This window comes from Peromyscus leucopus, chromosome 1 (genome assembly GCF_004664715.2).
Source record: "Peromyscus leucopus breed LL Stock chromosome 1, UCI_PerLeu_2.1, whole genome shotgun sequence".
NCBI classification, from domain to species: domain Eukaryota; kingdom Metazoa; phylum Chordata; class Mammalia; order Rodentia; family Cricetidae; genus Peromyscus; species Peromyscus leucopus.
In genome coordinates this window covers 179,199,327-179,223,263 of record NC_051063.1, presented here as the reverse complement: position 1 = coordinate 179,223,263, position 23,937 = coordinate 179,199,327, and the positions used below count along the sequence as shown (strand labels likewise).

At 40.7% G+C, this 23,937-nt stretch overlaps 1 protein-coding gene across 4 annotated transcripts in view; it reads left to right on the top strand.

The window, feature by feature from the left end:
* Positions 1–23,912, top strand: part of LOC114703946 (3-beta-hydroxysteroid sulfotransferase-like) — a 31,452-nt gene extending 7,540 nt beyond the window's left edge. For 2 of the 4 annotated variants that reach the window (XM_037202078.1, XM_028884993.2), the window contains exons 2-8: positions 8,657–8,817; positions 8,934–9,173; positions 13,430–13,638; positions 17,648–17,774; positions 19,057–19,151; positions 21,687–21,870; positions 23,034–23,912. In XM_037202078.1, coding sequence (XP_037057973.1) covers positions 9,041–9,173; positions 13,430–13,638; positions 17,648–17,774; positions 19,057–19,151; positions 21,687–21,870; positions 23,034–23,149 — 864 coding nt within the window. In that variant the 5' untranslated portion in view covers positions 8,657–8,817; positions 8,934–9,040 and the 3' untranslated portion in view covers positions 23,150–23,912. The remainder of the gene's footprint in view (positions 1–8,656; positions 8,818–8,933; positions 9,174–13,429; positions 13,639–17,647; positions 17,775–19,056; positions 19,152–21,686; positions 21,871–23,033) is intronic. The other 2 variants (XM_037202076.1, XM_037202077.1) reach the window with 1 other exon arrangement.
* Positions 23,913–23,937: the final 25 nt, after the last annotated feature.

The following is a 23,937-nucleotide window of genomic DNA, read 5'->3' as shown; positions in this document are numbered from 1 at the left end:
GTCTGCATTACATCTGTCCAGGTCCTTCTGGCTTTCAAAGTCTCCATTGAGAATTCGGGTGTTATTCTGATGGGTTTGCCTTTATAGGTCACTTGGCCTTTTTCCTTTGCTGCTCTTAATATTCTTTCTTTATTCTGTACATTTAGTTGTTTAATTATTATGTGTGGAGGGGACTTTTATGGGTCGTCTAGTCTGTTTGGTGTTCTATAGGCGTCTTGTATCATCATAGGCATTTCCTTCTTTAAGTTGGGAAAGTTTTCTTCTATAATTTTGTTGAATATATTTTCTGTGCCTTTGAGTTGGTATTCTTCACCTTCTTCTATCCCTATAATTCGTAGGTTTGGTCTTTTCATGGTGTCCCAAATTTCTTGGACATTTTGGTTCATGACTTTGTTGGCTTTAGTGTTTCCTTCGACTGATGAAACTATTTCTTCTACTGTATCTTCAATGCCAGAGATCCTCTCTTCCATCTCTTGCATTCTGTTGGTTATACTTGCATCTGAAGTTCCCGATCTTTTCCTCAGGTTTTCTATTTCCAGCATTCCGTCTGTTTGTGTCTTCTTTATTTTTTCAATTTCCCTTTTCAGGTCTTGGACTGTTTCCTTTATTTGTTTCATTGCTTTTTCATGATTTTCTTTCAGTACTTTATTGTTTTCTTCCAGGACTTTATTGTTTTCTTCCAGGATTTTATTGTTTTCTTCCAGGACTTTATTGTTTTCTTGCAGGACTTTATTGTTTTCTTCTAATTTGTTTGCCCTTTCCTCTAGTTGTTTACAGAGTTCTTCCAATTTTCTTGTCTTTTCCTCTACACAAGCCTCTAACTTCTTCATGATGTTACTCATAAGGCTACTTTCTTCTGCTTCTTCCAATTTTTGATGTTCAGGTCTAGATGTTGGAGGCAGGCTAGGTTCTGGTGATGCTGTATTGATTTTCATTTTGTTGTATGTACTTCTTCCTTGACGTCTGCCCATCTTCTTGTGGTTCCTTCTTGGTCTTATCAGTGTACTTGGTTCAGAAAGAGCTGACAGATTCAGGAAGTCTCTTTCTCTTTTCCAGATGGGAGTTCTCTTGTCCAAATGGGAACTCCGGGGCAGGATGGAAGCTCTTATCTGGACTGGAAGTCTCTGGTCCAGAAGGGAGGTCAGGAGCAGGATGGGAGCTGGGGGCCGGTCTCTAAGTCTCAGGAGGTGGCTGGGGTCTCGGGCAGATGGGCGTGGGGGCAGGGCATGGAGATTGCAGGGCTGCCAGGGGGGCTTGGAAATGGGGATCCCTCCTGGTGGGGCTAGAAGGTGTACTGCTCGGTGGGCAGAACCTGGGACCAAGTTGGGCAGGTCTTCCCTGAGTGGCTGGTGCCCAGGGATGGGGTCCGGGTTGGGCCCGGATACTCACCTCTGGTCCAGAATGGAAGTCAGGGGCAGGATGGGAGCTGGGGGCCGGGCTCTAAGTCTCAGGAAGTGGCTGGGGTCTCAGGCAGATGGACATGGTGGCAGGGCACGGTGATTGCAGGGGCTGCTGGGGGGCTTGGAAAAGGGGATCCCTCCCGGTGGGGCTTGAAGGGGACCTGCCCGGTGGCCAGAACCTGGGGCCAAGTTGGGCAGGTCTTCCCAGAGTGGCTGGTGCCCAGGGATGGGTTCCGTGTTGGGCCAGGATACTTACCTCTGATCCAGAAGGGAAGTCAAGATTTCTCTATCTTCTTGATGTGGGCATTGAGTGCTATGAATTTTCCTCTTAGCACTGCTTTCATAGTGTCCCATAAATTTGTGTATGTTGTACATCCGTTTTCATTGAGTTCTAGGAAATCTTTAATTTCTTTCTGTATTTCTTCCTTGACCCATTGGTGATTCAATTGGGCTTTATTCAGTTTCCATGAGATTGTATGCTTTCTGTAATTTTTGTTGTTGTTGAAATCTAACTTTAATCCATGGTGGTCTGATAAATTACAGGAAGTTATTCCATTTTTTTTGTATCTGTTGAGATTTGCTTTGTGACCAAGCATGTGGTCAATTTTACAAAAAGTTCCATGGGGTGCTGAGAAGAAGGCATATTCTTTTGTGTTAGGGTGGAATATTCTGTAGATATCTATTAAGTCATTTGAGTCATGACTTTTGTTAGTTCTCTTATTTCTCTGTGAAGTTTCTGTCTGGCAGACCTGTCCAGTGGTGAGAGTGGGGTTTTAAAGTCTTCTACTACTAGTGTGTGGGGTTTAATGTGTGATTTAAGGTTTAGTAATGTTTCTTTTACAAATGTGTGTGCCCTTGTATTTGGGGCATAAATATTCAGAATTGAGACTTCATCTTGTCGAATTTTCCCTGTGATAAATATGTAATGTACTTTCCTATCTCCTTTGATTGATTTTAGTTTGAAGTCTATTTTATTAGAATTTAGGATAGCTACACCAACTTGCTTCCTAAATCCATTTGATTGGAAAGTCTTCCCCTAACCTTTTATTCTGAGGTGGTGTCTGTCTTTGAAGTTGAGGTGTGTTTCTTGTAAGCAGCAGAATGATGGATCTTGTTTTTGTATCCATTCTGTTAGCCTGTGTCTTTTTATAGGTGAGTTGAGACCATTGATATTAATGGATATTAATAACCAGTGTTTGTTAATTCCTGTTTTTTTTGGTGGTTGTGTTGTATGTTTCCCTTCTTTGGTATTTGTTGGTGTGTAACTATTTATTGCCTGTGTTTTCATGGGTGTATCTAACTTCCTTAGGTTGGATTTTTCTTTCTAGGGCTTTCTGTAGGGCTGGATTTGTGGAAAGATATTAAGTCTGGTTTTATCATGGAATACTTTGTTTACTCCCTCTATGTTTATTGAGAATTTTGTTGGGTATAATAGTCTGTGTTGGCATTCATGGTCTCTTAGTGTCTGCATAATGTCAGATGACAGTAATGTTATCCAGCTATATGCTTGCCTGAGAGGATGAGAGCTCCTTCATGACTATGTAGATGTACATGACTGTACAGAAAAGTTTTTCTGCTCCGGAGTTTAGAATGGCAGTTTTTATTAATGGGACCCCATGCCTACAAGTGGAGGAATAGCCTTTCCCATCAAAAGAATTATTTTACTCAATTATTGAAAAAAATAGCCAAATGAATGGAAACACATGAACTATGAACCAAAGGCTGAGGGGCCCCCAGCTGGATCAGGCCCTCTGAATAGTACTCCACTCAACACCTCAATGTTCATGTCCCTTATTCCTATGTGTGTAACCAACCATCTTATTAAATAAGAAACACAGAAACAATGTAAAAGAGAAAGCCAGGAGGTCAGAGCTGAGAGCTAAAATCTCACCCTTCCTCCTGCTGTGTCCCAGCTTCCCGAAAGTGAGCTACATCCTGTCTGTACGTCTTTTTATAGTATTTTGTTCTGCCTTCTCATTTGTTGTAAACCCAAACAAGTGACTGCCTCGTCACTGTCTGTATGTACCACCCCCCAGGTCTTAAAGGCATATGTCTCCAATGCTGGCTGTATCCCTGAACACACAGAGATCTATGGGATTAAAGGCGTGTGCCACCACCGCCACACTCTTGCTATGGCTCTAATAGCTCTGACCCCCTGGTAACTTTATTTATTAACATATAATCAAAATCACATTTCAGTACAATTAGAATACCACCACATTTCCCCTTTTCTATTTTAATAAAAAGAAAAAAAGCAAAAGGTTATAACTAACAAAAAAAACTATATACAAAAGTACAATAACTATATACAATATATACAAGTAATAAATACCTAAACAGGTATTTGACAAATCAGAGAAAATAATTTCATTATCTATCCTATTTTGGTAAATCCAAGATGTATCTAATGCACTTTCTATCCTAATTAATTTTCAACTATAACTAATCTTCAACCATAACTAACTAATCTTCAACCATAACTAACTAATCTTCAACTGCCTCTGAGACCCAAGAAGGAATAATATTAGCTAACAAAAATTAAAAAACAGGAAGTGCATGCAAGCAACTTCCAAAAAATTTGTGAGTTGACAGAAACAGCCAGCTGCCTGGACAGTCACCTGAGGTTTCTCCGCAGTGTTGGGGCATCATCTTCAGCCTATAGGCTTAGTGTATCTGACAGACTCATTTGTGAAGTAGGATGTACACAAGGTCAACATTTCAACCTCACATTGGGTGAGAGCAGTCCATGTACCAGAAACACCTGAATTCCACTAGTGTCCTGTCATGATTCAGGATTTTAAATTCTGGAAATTGTTGATGGTTTTTCAATTCAGCTGTCCATTCTTCTTGGCTGTGTATATATGGCTTCATCTCAGCATCCCCTTCTTCTCCACATCCCTCTATTTAATGCCAGTCTACTACTGAGAGGCATGAGCTTTCAGCTGTTGTTCCATTGCACAACAGAAGCCATCGGCCCACTGCCTGTTCAGCTGCCTTAGAAGAAAAGGGCACTCTACCTTTTCCAGATTTCGAAGGCCACTTCAGGGATGGGGCCATATTGTCCTGGCCTCAGAAGATGCCTTTTGATAAAGCCACAGCCACACTTGTTTTGGCAAGATTCAGTAGTCCTTTGTTTCGTGTTCTGTCTGTCCATTTTGTCCTGTTGATTTGAGGATACTTTGTTGTCCAGTGGCTAACTTTTGCCACAATGAAAATTGACTCCTTATGCAGTTTCCTCAATGCTCATATTTTCTCTGAAGTAGATTGGTACTGCCAGGAGCCGACATGTCTCAAAAAAGAAAAATTTTCTAAGTTATTAAAACATTTTAAATGCCATATTCTGTAGATCTCTGAAGGGTTTGAAGATGACCTGTCTAAAACATCTCTGCTCAATTTTTAAAACATATCTAATATGACTACAAGTTCTATTGTAATGTCTAACTACTAACTTTCATTTCTTTATATCCTAACAGTTGGTAATAATAACATTCAAGGATCAGAAAACTGCATTACATTGTTAAATGAATGGTATAAATACAATTAGAAATATACATATAGCATTTTCTAACAATATCAATTTCAAATTTGATACAATATAAAACAATCCAATCCAATGTAAAGTTTTTAAAACTAGTAATTGTCTTTTTCTTTTCTTTCTTTCTTCTCTTTTTTTTAAAACAAGAACCTTTGATCTAATCTCCTTTGCTTAGCCTTTTTCCTAACCCTTGACAATAACTTGTAACCAAACCCCCCTAAACATTGAAAATTATCCCAGAACCAAAACCCATTAAAAAGACCAAAAAAACCACCTGCCCCACACCACCTCTTTGGGAATCTGGGCGTCATATTCTTAAAATTGCTTCCTGCTGGGTATGGGCGAAGTTATCTTTATCCTGAAAGAAAAATTTTAGGTTAATTGTCAAATTCTAGGAAAGGTAACTATATCCTTCATTATCCAGTCTGTGTATAATGCCAAAGTTCAGGGTTTATCTCAAGTCCTTATTCAAGTAGTCTTTGAGACTGGATCATCTCAGCTAGTCATCTCAAAATTGCTCTGAGCACCTTGTAGTTCAAAGCTGATCTGTGGATGATGTTTGTCAGCTTAATGATATTATTATTGTCCACGTGGAATTGTTGTTGTGGGGCCCCATCTTCTTCCTGGAGACTTCAGTTGATGTTAGGCCTGGCTGTGATTTCCTGAAGAAAACTGATAAGAGACTCGAACACAAAGACATATATATATATATATGCAGGTAATTGAAGTCTTTTTTTTTTTAGAATTAGTACTCTATATGACCATTCATATCTTAACAAAGTTTAAAATGTATATCTATATATCTATATATGTTAATCTTGTAAATTTTGATATAAAATTCATACTTTAAGAACAGTTTAAAGAATCAGAATAGAATCAAAGAGTTGAGATTAGTAATAGAATAGTCCCTTAATTAATTTTGCTTTTGTCCTGTACCATAGCAGAAGATGGCTCTTTTATTCTGGCATGATACAGGGAGTTTGCATTTTCCTTTTAACAACATGCTTGAGTTTAAAGAAGAGAGAGCCATTCTCCAACTCCAAAGTCAGCTTTAAATTTTATTTGAACTGGGACTATTAGAAGACCAATAGTGTTAAATCTTTAGAGAAAAGCAGAAACAAACCTTTAGGAAGACACAAAACATGGGACACAAGTGGGTAAGATGTCATCAAGAATGAGTACCGGCCATGATCAAAACACAGAGTAGAAGAGTCAGACCTGGGGACCACCTGAAATAACAATGGGTAGCTGTTCCAGCTTTGACCTGGAAGTACAACCCCCATTGAGCTTCCAGTTATTGTCACACCTACAAGGAGGGGCTGAGACAGGAACCCTTAAGTCCTGAGATCTGAATGTGCCATCTCTCTGGGTTCCTGGATCCTGGACACTGGAGATAGACCAAGCAGAGTTCTCCAGAGAACACCACCAGACTGCAACACACCTTTCCCAGACCCTGTTACCTATCCCTTCACTTGTAAGCTACCCCACAAAATAAACCTCCCTTTTAACTGAAAAAAAAAAAAAGAATTAAAGCTGCAACATATTGGGAAAAGGGACTTCTTCCCTCAGAGGACAAAGACACAGACACAAAATCAGACACAAAATCCTACAGACACAAAATCCTACAGCTCCTTGAGGCTGTCTGCTGGCCCCCAACCCCCAGCCCCTGGTCTGGCACTGGTGTACTGTTAGGCTCACACAAAGAGCTAAGGTGGAGTCCGTGGAGACACAGCACCATGGTCCCTTCCATTAAGCCCAGAGAGTATGTTTACACCCTTGGAGCTTCCAGAGCTCCCCTCATGGAAGCCAGAAGGAATAAAAAGAATAACCGAAAAAAGGGCTGCTGAATACCCGGAGGGCTGGCTGGTTACCTCAGAGAGGAAAATAGTAATTCCTGAGATGACCTCTCCTAGCCTAGTCAGGCAAACTCATGGAACAACCCATCTGGAAAATCTGCCCTTTGAGAATTGTTGCAAAGATATTTGGTGACCTGGAGATTACCAACACTGACCAAACAAGTTGGCAAAGCCTGTCTACAGTGTGCTTGGAACAATCCCAAGCAGACCCACAAGCTGATACAAAATGGCGGGTTCTTCCTACCCACTTAAACATCCATAAGTGGTCCTCATTGACATTCCACCCAGCAGAGGGGACGGTTGTGGCGTGCACTTTTGCAGGCTGAGTATAATAGAAGCCTTTCCTACCTGCGCAGAGGATTAACCTGGAACTTGTGCTCATGCTACCACCCCCAATCATTAGGATGGGTTGAGAGAGTAAGTAGAACTTTGAATTTACACTGATCAAACATTACCTAGAAAGGGACCTCCCTTGGGCAAAAATTCGGCCACTTTTACTGTTTAGGGCGTAACGCATGCCCTGTAAATGTAGTTAGTCTCCTTTTGAGATCCTGTCTGGCCATCCACCTCTGCTACTCCCAAAAGCCTCAGGGGACCTCTGCGGGGTACGGACACACCCACCTTTAGCAGTTCTTGAAAAACTTGGCTGGCACTGCACACAAAAATTGCCAAATCCTCAGCACTCTCTTAGCTCTTAAAGCTGCAGGTATCAAGCTGTGGCTACACCACACGAGCAAGTCAAGGTTGCTGTAGACCCCAACTAGGAGTGGACCATGAGAGCCCACCCAGCCAAGCCTCTGTGAAACTGGCCATCTCAAAACGACCTCAGAATGGGGGCAACGGCTCAGCTCCCACTCTGCCTCCTGATGTCCTTCTGATTCTGTGGATGTGCACCTATACAGTTCCCACCCAGTGTCTCTGACCCTGTCACATAAATTAGTCTGGAGAAAAGACTTGTCCCAAGGCAGCTCCAATTTCTGGACAGCCATCAGTATAACTTAGCACACCCTAGAGGGGCTTTGTTGCATCTCCTTCTGGTAGTGCTACTTGGGAATATGCCAGTCACATATCATCCCTCAGACCTCATCATTCTGTGATGGAACTGCCTGCACCAATAAAACAGACTATAATTCCTTTTGGAAATGGCCCCAGCCAGTGACAGACTAAGGACAAGTGGCCAAAGGACAAGAGAACAATTTGGGGGGGGGACATATTGTTCAAGAAAGCATAGTCACTCTTCAGAATCAGATTGATTCATTGGCAGCAATGTTCCTCCCAAACCACAGAGGACTTGATTACTGCTGAAAAGGGAGGCATATCCATGGTTTTAAATGAAGAATACTATGTTTTTGCTGCTCAATCAGAAATAGTATGAGAAAATACAAAACAGTTATAGAGAAGAGAAGGCCAGAGGTAGAGTTGAGAGGCCATGAAGAGCAATAGGACTTCATGTGGACCCTGGCTGGCTCTGCTAATGGGGCCTCTTAGGATGACCATAGCAGGACTTCTGTTAGGACCATGCAGCTTAGACACCCTGTCCAGGATCATCAGAACTAGAGTAAAAACAGTCAAGCTGCAGGTGACACAGCAGGTGGTATCAGCCGACTTCTTCAGAAAGATTCATAGGGTGCTATAAAGGTAAAGAGGAGGGAATGAAGTAGAATGAGGTAGTAAAGACCATTATTAAATGTTGATCTAGTGGGTTATTTTCTCAGTTACTTAAAGCTCTACTTGTATGGCCTATTTACCAAGAATAACTTCAAATGTAACTGAAAAAAAAGGGTAATTGTCCTTAATGACCTGCTGACTGCCACATAGCTTCTGTAGAATCCTGCTTGCTTGACTGCCCAAGCTTGTCATATTAGAGTATAAAGTGGAAATGCAAACTGGACTTGGAACCAAAACTGTTCAGGAATTATCTCAGCTTCAGTCCAGCAGTGACACTCTTCTGTTCCACTCTCATTGCTGTTGGGGTGCTTGCTTATTCCAGAAAGATCACTGCAACACTGCTTGAAAACTCTGAAAGGTTTGTCACAATTAATTATGTCACTCTGCAAATCCCACCCATCTTAGTTCTCACACCTGTATAAGTTCTGTTCTTCTGGTAACTCTAGAGGACTGTGCATTGCTCTACTTTGACAGGTGGGCTCTTAGCAGCCTCCTCGGGAGCATATACGGCCACTTCCATTCAACACTTGAGCGAGCCAGGCCACTTGGGCAGCCTCACTGAAGCCCACAACTGTGTCAAGATGACTGACAATATCTTCTTGTTTGAGGGGATCCAGATGCTGTCTGACTTCCTTAGTGTGGAGTCTCTGTCTTTTGCTCAGAACTTTTTGGTGAAAGATGATGATGTCATCATAGTGAGCTACCCTAGATCAGGTAAGAAAAGTATGTGTGTGTGTGTGTGTGTGTGTGTGTGTGTGTGTGTGTGTGTGTGTATGTGTAACTTGGGGGGAGGGGTTAACCTATGTCCCAGTTACTGTTCTATTGCTGTGAATAGACACCATGGCTAAGGCAACTATAAAGGAAGATATTTATTTGGGGGCTTACTTACAGTTTCAGAGGGTTAGTACATAATCATTATGGTAGGGGCCATGGTGGCAGACCAGAAGACATGGCACTGTAGCAGTAGCTGAGAGCTCACATCGGATTCACAAATTGCACGTAGAGAGAGAGAGGGGGGGATACTGGCCTTGGGTGGGCTTTTGAAATCTCAAAGCCCAGCATCAGTGACACTTCCTCCAACAAGGCCCACATCTCCTCCAACAAGAGCATGCTTCCTAATTCTTCCCAAACAGCTCTACTACCTAGAGATCAAGCATTCAAACATATGAGCCCATGGGGACCATTCCTATCCAAATCACCAAAATCTGTATGCTTTTTCCCATGTCAGTTACACCATTTTATATTTCCACCAAAAATGCTTATGAAATTTTCAACACATCAGTTCCCTAAAATCCTGTCCTTTGAGGATCTTAGAAGGCACAAATAGGGATGACTGATTAAAATATTGGTCAAAGTAAACTATATGTTTGAAATTATAAAAGAATAAAAAAGAAAAACATATAGTTTAAAACAAATATTGACTATTTATGATCAACTTAAACCTTGGCCTGCCTCCCCTGTGTACAGGTTAGGGAGTGGGGCTGAAAAATCCCAACCTATAATTCTGTTGCATGGATTCAGGTGACCAGCTTATATCCTTGGCCTATTTATGGGGTATGACCACTTTTTTATGCACAGAAAACATCTACTAATTCAGAGATTACATGATATTAGAAGTTGTATGCTAGGAAACTTGGAGATAGATTCTATCATCTATCTCTCTATCTGTCTATCTATCTATCTATCTATCTATCTATCTATCTATCTATCATCTATGTATCTATGTATCTATGTATCTATCTGTCATCTACCACCCTATATGCTTACTTACCTATCTAACATGGTCTTAGACTGGTCTGTAGCACAGATCCCTACATCAAGTAACTGTGTAACTGAAAAGGCACCCGCACATCACTAGTCTGTCATTAACAATTAGCTCAGCTCATCATATTTTATGACTGTGTCTCCCAGGGAAAGGTACCTCTTGCAGGTTTCCAATTGCTCTTGTCAGTTTCTAAATTTCGGGGTGCTCTCAAGAAACACAAAGCTTCTCTCTCATCCTGGGGATGGGAAATGTTGAGAATGGGCAGGAGATGAGGTTGACTCAGGGCTCACTCTCAGTAATTGTCAGACACTGAGATGGATGAGACTTGAGCACTGCTTGATTTCCAGTTGGCTCTGCCATTTCCAGGTGTGTGAATGCAAGCACACTTTCTCATTCATGTCACCTTATTTTCAGCCAATAATTATTTGTACTTTGAGAGTTAGTGTCTTCCCTAGAAATACCCTGATAAGACACAACTTTGGGGAGAAAACAGTTTATTAACATTTACAGTTGCAGGTTTCAATCCATCATTGAGAGGAATTCAAGGCTGAAAAGCAAGCAAGCTAGTCACACTATATCCATGGTCCATGTAGAAATGACTGTGACTTTCTGCCTGCCTTCTCTGGTCTCATATAGCTCAGGAACTCCTGTCTAGGGAATGGTGCTGCCCACAGTGGGCTGGGTCTTCATATACAAATTAACAACCAAGATAATCCCCCTCAGACCAACCTGATCTAGATAATTTCTCATTAAGACTTTCTCCCTGGAGGGATGAGAAAACTTGAAGTGAGTTCATGAAACCAGAAAGTATCAAGAACAGTATAAAGAAGACAGGCTGACAGGACAGGGTGTTGGGGTAAATGCTGGGGCTTTAAGCAAAGCTCTTGACCCCTCTCCCAACTGGAATAACTCTCAGAGCATTTTATAGTCAGTATGTTTAAAGCAAAGTTCATGTCCTTGTCAATCCTGTCCTGTAAAATGATATTTTCACCTTTTTCATCTCACTTTCATCTCCATGAAAGGATCCCAGCACTTAAAAAATAAAACAAAACAAAACAAAACAAAAAACCTTTGTGTGATGGGTAAGAGAAACAGGGATGAAAATTTTAGCAAGCATTATGATTTCATTTTGAAGAAAATGAGCTTTGGAGAAGATAAGTATCTTGCTTGGCCTCTTGAAGCTAACAAATGAAAGGGCTTGGAGTAAAACCAGGTATTTTGGGTTTCAAAACCATTGGTTAAAATACTTTAACTAGACATTCTAGACAGCTTGCTTTTTTTTCCCCATAAAGCAAGAAGTAACATCAATAGCTTATTTCTGACATTCAGTATTATGAGCATCTTTTCATTTGTCAGAAGTGCATGCCTTACTACTAACACAAAGGACCATTTTCAAGTGATATACTTTCTTTCTTTCCTGGTGTACTTATATTCAGATGTGAGAATTGGTAGAGGTGAATGTCTCAAAAGGAACTAGTGTTTTTCCAACTAAAAAACAAAAACAAACAAAAAACCAAAGACTTTCCCCAAGTACTTCTAGTTTCTGTCAAGTTGAGAGTTGTAAGGATCACAGTATTCAATCAAGCTGTTGCAAATACATACATAAATTAATATAGAAATTAAAATTAATGTGGTTTATGCTATCACAAGGCAGAACCAGAGGGTGGGTCAGGAGGGATGACTAAACCTTTTTTCATGCAGTCACCTTAGATACAAGATTTCTCATCATTTTTTATTTTGCTAATGTCTTCATAAAGCCCTAGTAAGTCTATGGTACTCCATATAACCCTGTATGAGGTGGGATGGTAGGAGAGCAATCAGACTGCTTGTACCTTCATTACCAATAAACCAAGCATATCTCTTGAATTTTTGTTATACTGTTCAGATCTGATTAGACAGATACATAGACCTGGGAAAAATAGGTAAGCAGAAGGAAGTTTGACAAATCTATATAAAGCTATAATTAGATAAATGAAATGATGTGGTACGCCACTCACAGTAGGGTAGCTATAGATTGTTGTTTCAAAAAAACTAGAAAAAGTGATGTTCACAAGAGTCAACATGTAGATATGATATCCAGTTGAAGAGGTAGATTTGTTTAAAATGATATAAAATTGTGCAATATTGATATTACATTCTGTCACAGTATTTATACATCCTTTAATATTTCTGTTAAATTTAATGTGAGTGGAGAAAATATGAGCTAATGAGGGGCAGGACTGGAGAGATGGCTACACCGTTAAGAGCACTTTGTGCTCTTGCAGAGATCTGGGCTCAGCATCTACATATGGTGACTCACAACCATCTGTAACATCAATGTAAGTTCTTGACTTTGGGAGCCAAGGTAGGAACTCAAACAGGGTAGGAACCTGGAGGCAGGAACTGAAGCAGAGACCATCAAAGGGTGCTGCTTACTGGCTTTCTCCTCCTAATCTACTCAGCCTGCTTTCATTTCTTATATTCTAGGACCACAGGTCCAGGGTGGTACTTACTGCCCACAGTGGTCTGGTTCCTCCAAATCAATCATTAATCAAGACTGTGCTCCACAGGCTCCCTACAGGCCAATTTGATGGTGGCGTTTTCTCTATTGAGGTTTCCTTTTCCCAGATGACTCTAGCTTATGTCACATTGACACAAACAAACAAACAAACAAACAAACAAACATAACCAGCAGTGATGATGGTGGGTTAAAAGTGGAGGGCACAATAGAACACAGACAAAAGGAAAGTAGAGAGGGGTATTACTGTAGGTGAAAAGTTTTAAACAGGGATGATATGAGAATTAGAGATATAAGGGGAGATGGGACTTCAGGAACAGAGGAAGGATTAACCATGATTAAAAAGTACAATGAGGGCTGGAAGATGGCTTAGCGATTAAGAGCACTGACTGCTCTTCCAAAGGACCCAGGTTCAATTCCCAGCACCCATATGGCAGCTCACAACTGTAATTCCAGTTCCAGGGGACCCTCACACAGACATACACACAGACAAAATACCAGTACACATAAAATAAAAAATAAATAAATTTAAAAAAAAGTACAATGAAACCACATGGAAGTCTGCTGGCTTGTCTCCAAACAGAAAACACAAAAGTGAAACCTAAGAATAAAACCAAATACAAATACCTTCATCATTCAACATATGAAACATTTTCTTTACTATGATAATGTAATGTAATTTGATTGTTCTCATTTTCCCACAACCAGGAACACACTGGATGATTGAAATGGTCAGTCTCATTGTCTCCAAAGGGGACCCTACTTGGGTCCAAACTGTCAAAAATTTTGCCAGGTCTCCAGGGCTTGAGTCTAAAGATGAGCAGAAACTATTGCTAGACCTGGCTGGACCACGTCTCATGAGTACACATCTTCCCATACAACTGTTTCCCAAGTCTTACTTCACATCCAGTGCTAAGGTGAGTGGATGCTGGTCTCTATGATGAAATTTTTTTATATTTTATTTTATTATTATTATTTTTTTATTAAGAAAAATTTTAATTCATTTTACATACCAAAGATCCCCCTCTTCCCTCCTCCTGGCCCTCTAGCCTCTCCCTTCCAGCCCACCCCCATTCTCTCCTACAAGAAGGAAAGGCCTCCCATGGGGGGGTACATTCAGTTGAGGCAGGTCTTATCCCCTCCCTCTGCCTCAAGGCTGTGCGAGGTGTCCCACCATAGGTAGTGGGTTTCACAAAGCCTGCTCATGCACTAGGGATAGATTCTGATCCTACTGCCAGCGGGCCCCCTAAGCGGGTCAAGCTACACAACAGTCTCACTATGCAGAGGGCCTAGCTCAGTCCCATGCAGGCTCCACAGCTGTTGATCTAAATTTCATGAGTTTCCACTAGTTTGGTTTGGTTGTCTCTGCGTGTTTCCCCATCATGATCTTGATGCCCTTGCTCATCGAGTCCCTCTTCTCTCTCTTTGACTGGATTCCTTGAGCTCGGCCTGTTGTTTGGCTATGGATCTCTGCATCTGCTTCTATCTGTGATAAAATCTTAGGAGGACTCTCTTTCTTAAACTGGCACACTCAAGGGTATGTCCAAATTCATGGCCTGTGTGCCAGTCTCCCTAATACTCACATGTATGGAAACAGCTGAACTCACAGTGCTTTATTAACTGGTTAATGAATGATTAATGTTATGAATATTTGTTAACTCAGAAGTCAACTTTCAACTTTGCATTTTTCCTTTTCCTTTTCCATGCGTGTATAAGTGGTGTCCATGTGTTTGGGCATGGGAGTGTAGGGTGTACAGGTACTTGTGGATGGGTGTGTATGGAGGCCCAAGTTTGATGTCTAGGATCATTTTCAATTACTCCTCTGCCTTATTCTATTTTTTTTTTTTTTGGTTTTTCGAGACAGGGTTTCTCTGTGTAGCTTTGCTCCTTTCCTGGAACTCACTCTGTAGCCCAGCCTGGCCTCGAACTCACAGGGATCTGCCTGCCTCAGTCTTCTGAGTGCTGGGATTAAAGGCATGTGCCAGCATTGCCGCTTGCCTTATTCTTTTGAAATATTTGTTCTCTCTCTCTCTGTGGGTGTGGGTGTGGGGGGTGGAGTTGGTGAGGATGCATGGCTCTCTTTCCACTGTGTGGGTCCCAGAAAGTTAGCCTAGCTCATCAGGCTTGGTGGCAAGTGGCCCTGCCCAGTGAACAACCTCACCAGTTCCCACCTATTCTTCTTGAGGCAGGGTCTCTCAATCAAACACAGTTCACTGGCATGACTTATCTTGGGAACCAGCATGCTGTGGAGATCTCCACCTTCTGAGGGTGGAATTCAGGCAGGCTTCATTTGCCTGGCATTTATGTGGTATATTAGTCAGGGTTCTCTATAGTCATAGAACTTTTGGAATGAATCGCTCTCCATATATATAAAGGGAATTTATTGGAATGACTTCTAGGCTATAGTCTTGCTAATCTAACAATGGCTAGAGGTGAATGGAAAGTCCAAGAATCTAGTAGCTGCTCAGTCCCCTGAGGCTGCGTGTCTCAGCTGGTCTTCTGTATATGCTGGAATCCTGGAGAAGTAGATTCCAATGCCAATGAAGGAATGGATGTGCTGACAAGGCGAGGGCAGGCAGGCAAAGAAGAAGCAAGCTTTCCTACTTCCAATGTCCTTATATAGCCTTCTGTCAGAAGGTGTGGCCCAGATTAAAGGTGTATCTATCGGTGGCCATGTCAGAGGAGTAGCAGATGGCAATTGACTTCAGGGGATCGGCCCACCAGCATGCAAGGCACTGATGGAGGAATCTTGGATAGGCAAGGCCCCCAAGAGCCTCAGCCCTAGAATATTTCTTGCTACTGCTGTGTCTTTGCATGTCTGTCACTGCCATTTTTCTCTAGTATCTAGTATGGTGTGAATGGATGTGGAGAGATCCCCACTGCCCTTAATGTAGTAGGATCATCTCTTGGAAATGTCCTGTTTTACTGGGCATTTTAATCTGTGGATTATTATGAAGATGACTTCCTCCTAAGCTGTACTTTTTAACTGAAGCAATGATTTTATACAATAATAGTGTTAGTTTAAACAGGATTTTGATGATTGAGGATTTGTAATAAAAATAGTAAGGCTGTATGATAGAGGTTATTTTAGTGGAAAAATTAACATAGGTAAAGGTAGGATAAAACATTGCCTCTGTAGGATGCAGAGGATAAAACAATAAAACAAGAAAGTGTCACACAGCTAGAACACATGAGTTTCTATTGAGGAGCCATATAGACTGTGGCTTAGGTTAATGATTAAGAAAAACAACTGAGTCCCAGTAGCCCAGCTAGTTTAAATTCCTTTCATCTTAAGTTTCCCAGTGCATCATAGCTGAAACAAAGCTTTGAAAATAAAGTTAGACTGAGTTGTTTTTGCTAATAGCTTTAAGATGAAAAACCCAAAGTGACAAATCTGAAGGTTTAGAAAGGCACATAGTTGAGTGAGGAACTCTTTAAGGTCAGGGAACAAGAACAAAGCAACCCGATTATTGTTAGCTGATGTGCCTTTCTTGCTTGGACGGTTTGTTGACCAAAGGCAGTGTTTAAATCCTTGTCCCCATTTCTGCTCTCTGCTTCCTGATATAAAGAACTGTTGACGAATATGTGTGCACCCTGAGGATTTAAAATAGATCTGACCGGTTCTTTTTCATATATAAAAGTTTAGATTCGTGATTCTTCTAAGATTATCTTTTGAGATAAATAGTAAAATGGTTGGCCTTTCTTTGTAACTACAGTAAGCAGTCTGCCAGTAGAAGAACTGGATTGAAAAATACTTTTGCTTACACTCTCTTAATCTATAACAAGTTGCTTGGATAATATATGTGGGTTCTTGGAACAACTTGTTTTTCACCTGTAGTAAGTAAACTGTTTAACCATGTAGGGGAAATTAAAACATTTTTTTAAAAGCCTGTATTCATTGTAATCATCCACTTGAAAAATAGAATGTAGCCACATTGTGATTTTCATATTGCTTGAAAGATTTTGGTGGAGTATATAAGTTGTAAGATTAAAAAAAAAAAAAACAAAGTAAGTTAGAAGAAAAACATCAAGAATGAGAGAAGGAAAACACCAGGAAAGATGTAGAGGAATAATACAGAAGAATAAAGAAAGAGTCAGAAGAAAACTATCAAGAGAGTGTGTTGTGTTTTCCTTATTCCCTCAGTTAAAAAAGCCTTAGTATGAGGACTCCATGGATTCCCTTCAAGCTCTGAGCTGCTGGAGGCTGGTCCTCATGGCAGCAGTATGTGCCTTCCCACCTCAAAATCTGGATCAAAGGCAGGTTGTCTTCCTGCCTCAAGATCCAGATCACAGGTGTGACCACCGTTTCTGGATTGTATTTCATTCCAGATATAGTCAAGTTGACAACCAAGGAGAGCCATCACATGTGGGTTTCTGAGGATCCAAACTCCAATCTTCATTTTTCTATGCAGCAAACATTTGAAGCAGTGGTTCTCAATTTTCCCAATGCTCAGGCCTTTTAATACAGTTCCTATGTTGTGGTGATCCCCACCCACTAGATTAGTTTCACTGCTACTTCATAGCTATAATTTTGCTACTGTTGTGAATCACACTATAAATATCTGTGTTCTCTGATGGTCTTGGGGGTCCCCAGGTTGAGAAACCCTGCTTTAACCACGGAGACATTTTTACAGTCCCTCAACTGTTCTTCCAACAGTGAACCATGCATGTCAGTGGCAGCTATGTAAACTTTCTCAGATGGACGATCAACTTGGCATCCTCTATCTCAGAGTTTAGGAAATGATGGAAGAGAAGGAAACCTTACATTGAGAGAGTCACGGATGTAAGGAAAAGGTGCAGCTCATCCTTTGACCTCCACATGTGTGTTGTGGCTTTGTGTAAAGACTTAGGAGTTTGGTTCAGGATGTGTGGAAATATGCAGTGCTGAAGTGAAGACACACATTTCTAATAAACTTTCTCTTTTAGGTTATCTATGTCATCAGGAATCCAAGAGATGTTGCTACATCTTCCTATCATATAGTTAATGATTTTAACCTTTTGAACAGTCAACAGACTTTTGATGAATATCTTCATGCATTTATCCAAGGCGACGGTGAGTGGAATCTGGACCACCAATTTTATATTTTGAAATCAAGGCAAGACCAGAGATCTGTGTTACATGTTTAAAAGCTAAATCTGTGGGTCACAATTGTTTAAAATTTACTCAGTGTGGGACAAGAAGGATGGTTTAGTTGTGTACTACTCTTGCAGATGTCCAAGTTTGGTTCCCAGAAATCATGCCAGGTTTCCCTCAAGGTCTGTTAACTCCATATCCAGGGGTCTAGCGCTCTCTTCTGGCATCCCCAGATACTGCATTCATGTATGCAATAACCACACACAGATATACATATACATGAAACTTAAAATATTAAAATCCTATGTTTTAAAATTTTACTCAGTGTGATGTCAAGAATTTTATGGACAACCAGATGCAATCTGATTTTCACTTAATGTATCTTTTTACTTAGAAAAATCAATTCTTGTATGATATATAGTTATGAATGATCATCTTTCCTTTATTTTTATATTTTTCAATTGCATGTTTTCAGATATTATATTCATTAATTTAGTTGTGTGTGTGTGTGTGTGTGTGTGTGTGTGTGTGTGTGTGTGTGTATGGGGTTTCCCACATGCCGTTGTGCATGTGTGGATGTCTGAGGACAACTTGTGGGAGTCAGTTTTCTCCTTCAGCCATGTGGATTTCAGGGATAAAGCTCATATCATCAGGCTGTGGGTCAAGTGCCTTTATCCATTAAGTCATTTAATCAGTTCTTGGTATTTTACTCACAATGAAGTATTATTTAATAAATCTATGATTGCTTCATAAAATAGTTTTTGCATGTATTGGAATTTATCCTGCTCTTTTTATACACTTTTCTAGTTAGAGGTTCAAAGAGGCAGGTTTGGAGATGTGGTTCAGTGGTTATGTACTCTTTCTGCTTTTTCAGAGGACCCAGATTCAGTTCTACATCCATATGATGGCTTAAAACCATCTGTAATTCTGCTTCTAAGTGATACTATGCCCTCTTCTGGTCTCTGCGAACACTGCACCCATGTGATGCACATACATACATACATATCAGCAAACATTCATACACATTAAATAAGGTTTAAAACTCCTTTTAGATATATAGGTAGTAAGCATGCATAATTTTTTCCTCTAAAAAATGTGAGCTTTCTCAATGTCATAATTGTGTTATAGACCTCTAGAGATAGAACCTTGACATCCCTTACCTTCCTCAAAGTAAATGCCATCCTCCAATCAGGAATAAGAACAAATATTCATGAGGTGCAAAGTTCAGTAATAATTTCCTTTTCCTCTCCTATTTCTGTAGTGATTTTTGGATCCTGGTTTGATCACACACTTGGATGGTTAACCAGGAGAGACACAGAGAACTTTCTACTAATGTCCTATGAGGAGCTACAGAGGGTAATTCTCTTTTACTGTGTTTCCTACATTCCTCATATCTGCCTTTGTTCCTTTCCTTTGTATTTCTCTAGGGATAAACAATCGAGTAAGTGAGTGGGAGACTGTCATAGTTAGCATCGTTGTCAACTTGACACACCTGTGAGAGGAGCTATCCATGGAGAAAATGCCTCTACTAGATGTCTGTGGGGGGATTTTCTCAATTAATGATTAATGTAGGGGAGCCTCGCCACTCTGGGTGCTATATCCACAGGCGGGTGGGCTTGGGATGTATAAGAAAGGTAGCTGAGTAAACCAGAGGGAGCAAGTCAGTGAACAGCATTCCTCTGTGGGCTCTGCTTCAGTTCCTGCCTCAAGTTCCTGCCTGGCTTCCATCCATGATGCTCAAAACCCAGAAGCTGGATAAGCCCCTCCTCCCCCAGGTTGTTATTGGTCAGTATTTTATCATGGTAACAGAAAAATCAAACCCAAAGAGGGAAGGTGTGTAAAATCCAGCCTTTCATTGCCTGCATAACCTCAGCATGTTCTATCTCATCCTGTGACTCACTGTTCTCCTGAAACTGCAAAAACAGTAGTATTCAGCTACACAATAAAAGTGACAACTATCTAGAATAGTGAATATCATGCTACATGTGTGGTTGATAAGTCTTAGCCATGCCTTATTAAAGACACGTGCTTCGTCTAAACGTTCCTTCAGTTTCAGAGTAAGAATCTGATGGCTTTTGTTCAGAATGCTAGCCTGGCACATGCTCTGGGTTCAAGCTCAACAACTTTAGTACACGGAAGTTGTAACAGTGGCTCCCACCCTGGCAACCTGACCACATCAACACATTTGATGCAGGCACCTCAATAGCTTCATATTGGGGCCCAGGGACAATCAGATGGAGTATCGAACATAAAACTTAGGCAAGGACCTTTCATATAGACTTTCAGAGAATGTTCCAGGCTCGAGTCCTAAGTCAGAACTAACAACTGGCCTACAGGAATCTCACCATAGTAAACTATGTATTATATACAGCAATTCCAATACTCCAAAGAGTAGTGGTTTTTCATACAACTCTTTCTCTCTTTCAAATGCTGATTTAATCCAGTGAACATTGAAATTCCCATTTCTTTCTGTGGTATACAGTATTTTTGTAGAAAGTGCCTGTTCATTTTCTGCCTCCACTTTCCAATCCAATTTACATCCAGTTGGATTCATGAGTCTTGTTTTTTCCAACAAAATTTGCCAATGAAAAGTTGGTAACCAAGGGTAATGATGAGCATAATGGGGAGAAGCAGAAAAAATATTTCATGTATTTTTATATGAAATCTAGATTAGCTGTGTGGGGGCCACACAGGGAGAAGCAAGAGATGGACTGTTCAGGTGAGGGAAAGGGTAAATAGGAGGGGTAAGGTAGTCTGCAAAGCATGATGGGTGATGAGGTGAACATGAGTTCAGTACAATGATACACATTTATTAAAAGTGACGTAATGAAATCCTACATTTTATACACTTAAAATTGATTTGTTTTTCATAAGGAAAAGTCAGGGGCTTGAGGTTGGCTTAGCTGTTCAGAGCATTTGCTGCTCTTCCAGAGGACCTGAGTTTGGGGCCCAAACCCATGCCAGTTAGCTCATAACTGCCTGTAACAATAGCTCCATGGGAATCTGATACTCTCTTCTGGCCTCCATGAACATCTACAAACACACACACACACACACACAAACACAGAGACACACACACACAGACACACACACACATGCACACACACACACAGACATACACACACACATACACATATGTACAGACACACCCACACAGACACAGACATACACCTACACACACATACACACATGCACAGACACACCCACACCCACACACACATACACCTACACACATACACACATGCACAGACACACACACAGACACATAGACACACACACACACACATTTTTTCTGAGCTGGTGGCTGGCAGGCAGACTTGACAAAGGAATGGGTTTTCTTTTCATGACTCCTTTATCCCTTCACAATGTAAGACAGAGTATGAAAATTGGTGAAGTTGGTGCTGGAGCGATGGCTGAGTGGCTAAGAGTACATGCTGCCTTTACAGAGGAGCTGGGTTCGATCCTCAGTACCCACATGGTGGCTCCCAGAACCTCTAATTCCAACTCAGAGGGATCCATTGTCTTTTTCCAGCCTCAGTGCTCACTGTATGCACATGCTTCATATATATTTATATCATACATTATATATTTATATACATCATATATTATTATAGACTTATATTTTCATATTATACTGTATAACATTATATAGTGTATACATCATATACAACTCATAAACACAATATAAAATATATTATGAACTTATAAATATATAACATAGTTATGTATATCAATATATATTTTATATGAATATGTATATGATGTAGGATGTTAGAAACAAAATTTTAGGTCACATAATAAGGAAGTATTCACCTTCTTGAGAACTCAAGGGCTATGTCACCATCAGTGCTTGTATCCACTCTCTCCTGATAACTCCTTTTCCACCCACAGGACCTCAGACGCAGCACACAAAAAGTGTGTCAATTTCTGGGCAAATATCTGACTCCAGTACAGCTTGATTCTGCTGTCCAAAACTTGTCCTTTTCAGTCATGAAAGAGAATAGCATGTCCAACAGCATAATGCTAAGAAATCCCAAAGATGGCACTGTCTCCAATATACCATTGCTGAGAAAGGGTAAGAAAAGATAGCGTGTCAAGGTTGTATTGTAGAAATGGGTAGGTGTTTGATGTTTGCATGAAGCATGAGTCATGAAAACAGACGTGCTTGGAAGCTAGTGTCATATTCCATCACATTCTTTCAGAAGAGTCGCTGCCCACAGATCCGTTACTGAGAATCCTTAGAACCACTGTTAAGCAGAGAAGGAGTGAGAGGTGCCTGTGCCCTCCTGGCTCTGCCTGTGCGATGGACAAGTCCTGTCTACACACTTAGACCAGTCAGTCTCAGTGACATGGTCCATGTCTATAAGAAACCAGAGGTGTAGTCACAGGAACAGCACTTTCCAATTCAGAGGGTTTACAAAAGAAAACCCATAAGCCATTCATCAGTAACAGAGTTTACTGACACATGCAGCAAATTGGATGGATTCCAGTGGCCTTATGCTGAGTGACAAGAGTCAACAACAAATCTACACACAATATATTTATGTAACATTCATAAAATAGAAAATAATTGTAGAGGCAGAGAATATGTTGCTGACCTTCAGGGATCCAGGGTGGTGGGACTTGATGATTCATATATGACTAAAAAAGTAGTAGTATTGGGAGATGTTTATGACACTGGACTATTTATGTATTTCAGTGGAAACGGATTACAAAAAACTCCCACATAGAGAAAAGTGATGTAGAACACATCCATTTCCCTAGAGGAAATTTTTCTGATCACAACATTGTGTAACTTAACCATATTCCCTTGACTATAATACAAACTTTGTTGTAAAAAAAGTTGAAGGACACAAACTTTCAGTGTCCATTTTGTACCCTGTATCTCTGTCACATAGTTGTTATTTTTTTTTTCCACATGGAGGGCAGGACTGAGGTGCAGGTATGAAAACTCCCTTAGTTTTTCCTTCAAAGTTTCAAGACTAGGATTTTTTCCATCTGACATTATGGACGCTCACAGGTACCAACCTCAAATCATTGCAAGCCCTGTCCCTTTTGTGCTAACGTAGTTTTGACAGTTGGCAGTTGGTCCGAAGCAGAAAATTGTAGGATGACTCATTTTGGTCTTGAGAGAAAATACTAACTGGATAGTTGAGGTGGGAGTGTGACAGGCTTGGCTGTGCAAGTGGGATTTGGACTCATTTTCCTGGTGCTTTTCCTTCTGTGTTTGATTGACAGGCATCTGTGGTGACTGGAAAAATATCTTCACTGTGGCTCAAAGTGAAGCCTTTGACAAAGTCTATCAGGAGAAGATGTCGATGCTGGATCCTGGTCTCTTCCCCTGGTCGGCATGATGTTGATCAGTGCCCCCACCCACCTACCCCCTCACCACTCTGCACACCCTCATCCCGGATAGGGTTTCTTAGTGTAGTCCTGCTGTGCTGGACTTAGCTCTGTAGACAGGCTGGCCTCGAACTCAGAGATTTGCCTGCCTCTGCCTCCTGAGTGCTGGGATTAAAGGTGTGCACCACCAATGCCTGACTGTCTGGATAAAAGACTCTTAACATTTTAAGGATTCTGAGTGTTAGCTACTAAACTTAAAAAAAAAAATCTATCTGTGCCTTTTTTTTTTTCTTTGTCATCTGGATGCAAGTTAGTCATCTGGGACCAGGAAATCTGATGGAGAAAATGCCTCCATCAGATTGGTCTTTATGAGGGCCCAGGCCACTCAAGGTGGTGCCATCCTTGGGGAAGTGGCTCTGGGTTGTATGAAAAAAAAAAAAGTCTGGGCAAGTCACAGGGAGCAAGTCAATAAGCATCATTCCTCCACTGTCTCTACTTAGTTCCTGCCTCAAATTCCCATGATAATGTACCTGTAAGCCAAATAAACCCTTCCCTCCCCATGTTGCTTTTGGTCAGTGCTTTATCACAGGAATGGAATGAAGATTGGAATACTACTATCCTTTTGAGTTGCCAGGTGGTTCATATCACAAAACTCAGAGCAAAATAATTTTTAAAAAACTTGAGTCTAGAGTAGACATATCTGTACCTGGTTTCTAAAACTGAATTGCAAGTAAGGTATTCATAATAAAATGTCAATTTATTGTCACCTTCAAACAACTGTGGTGACGAATTTATTGGT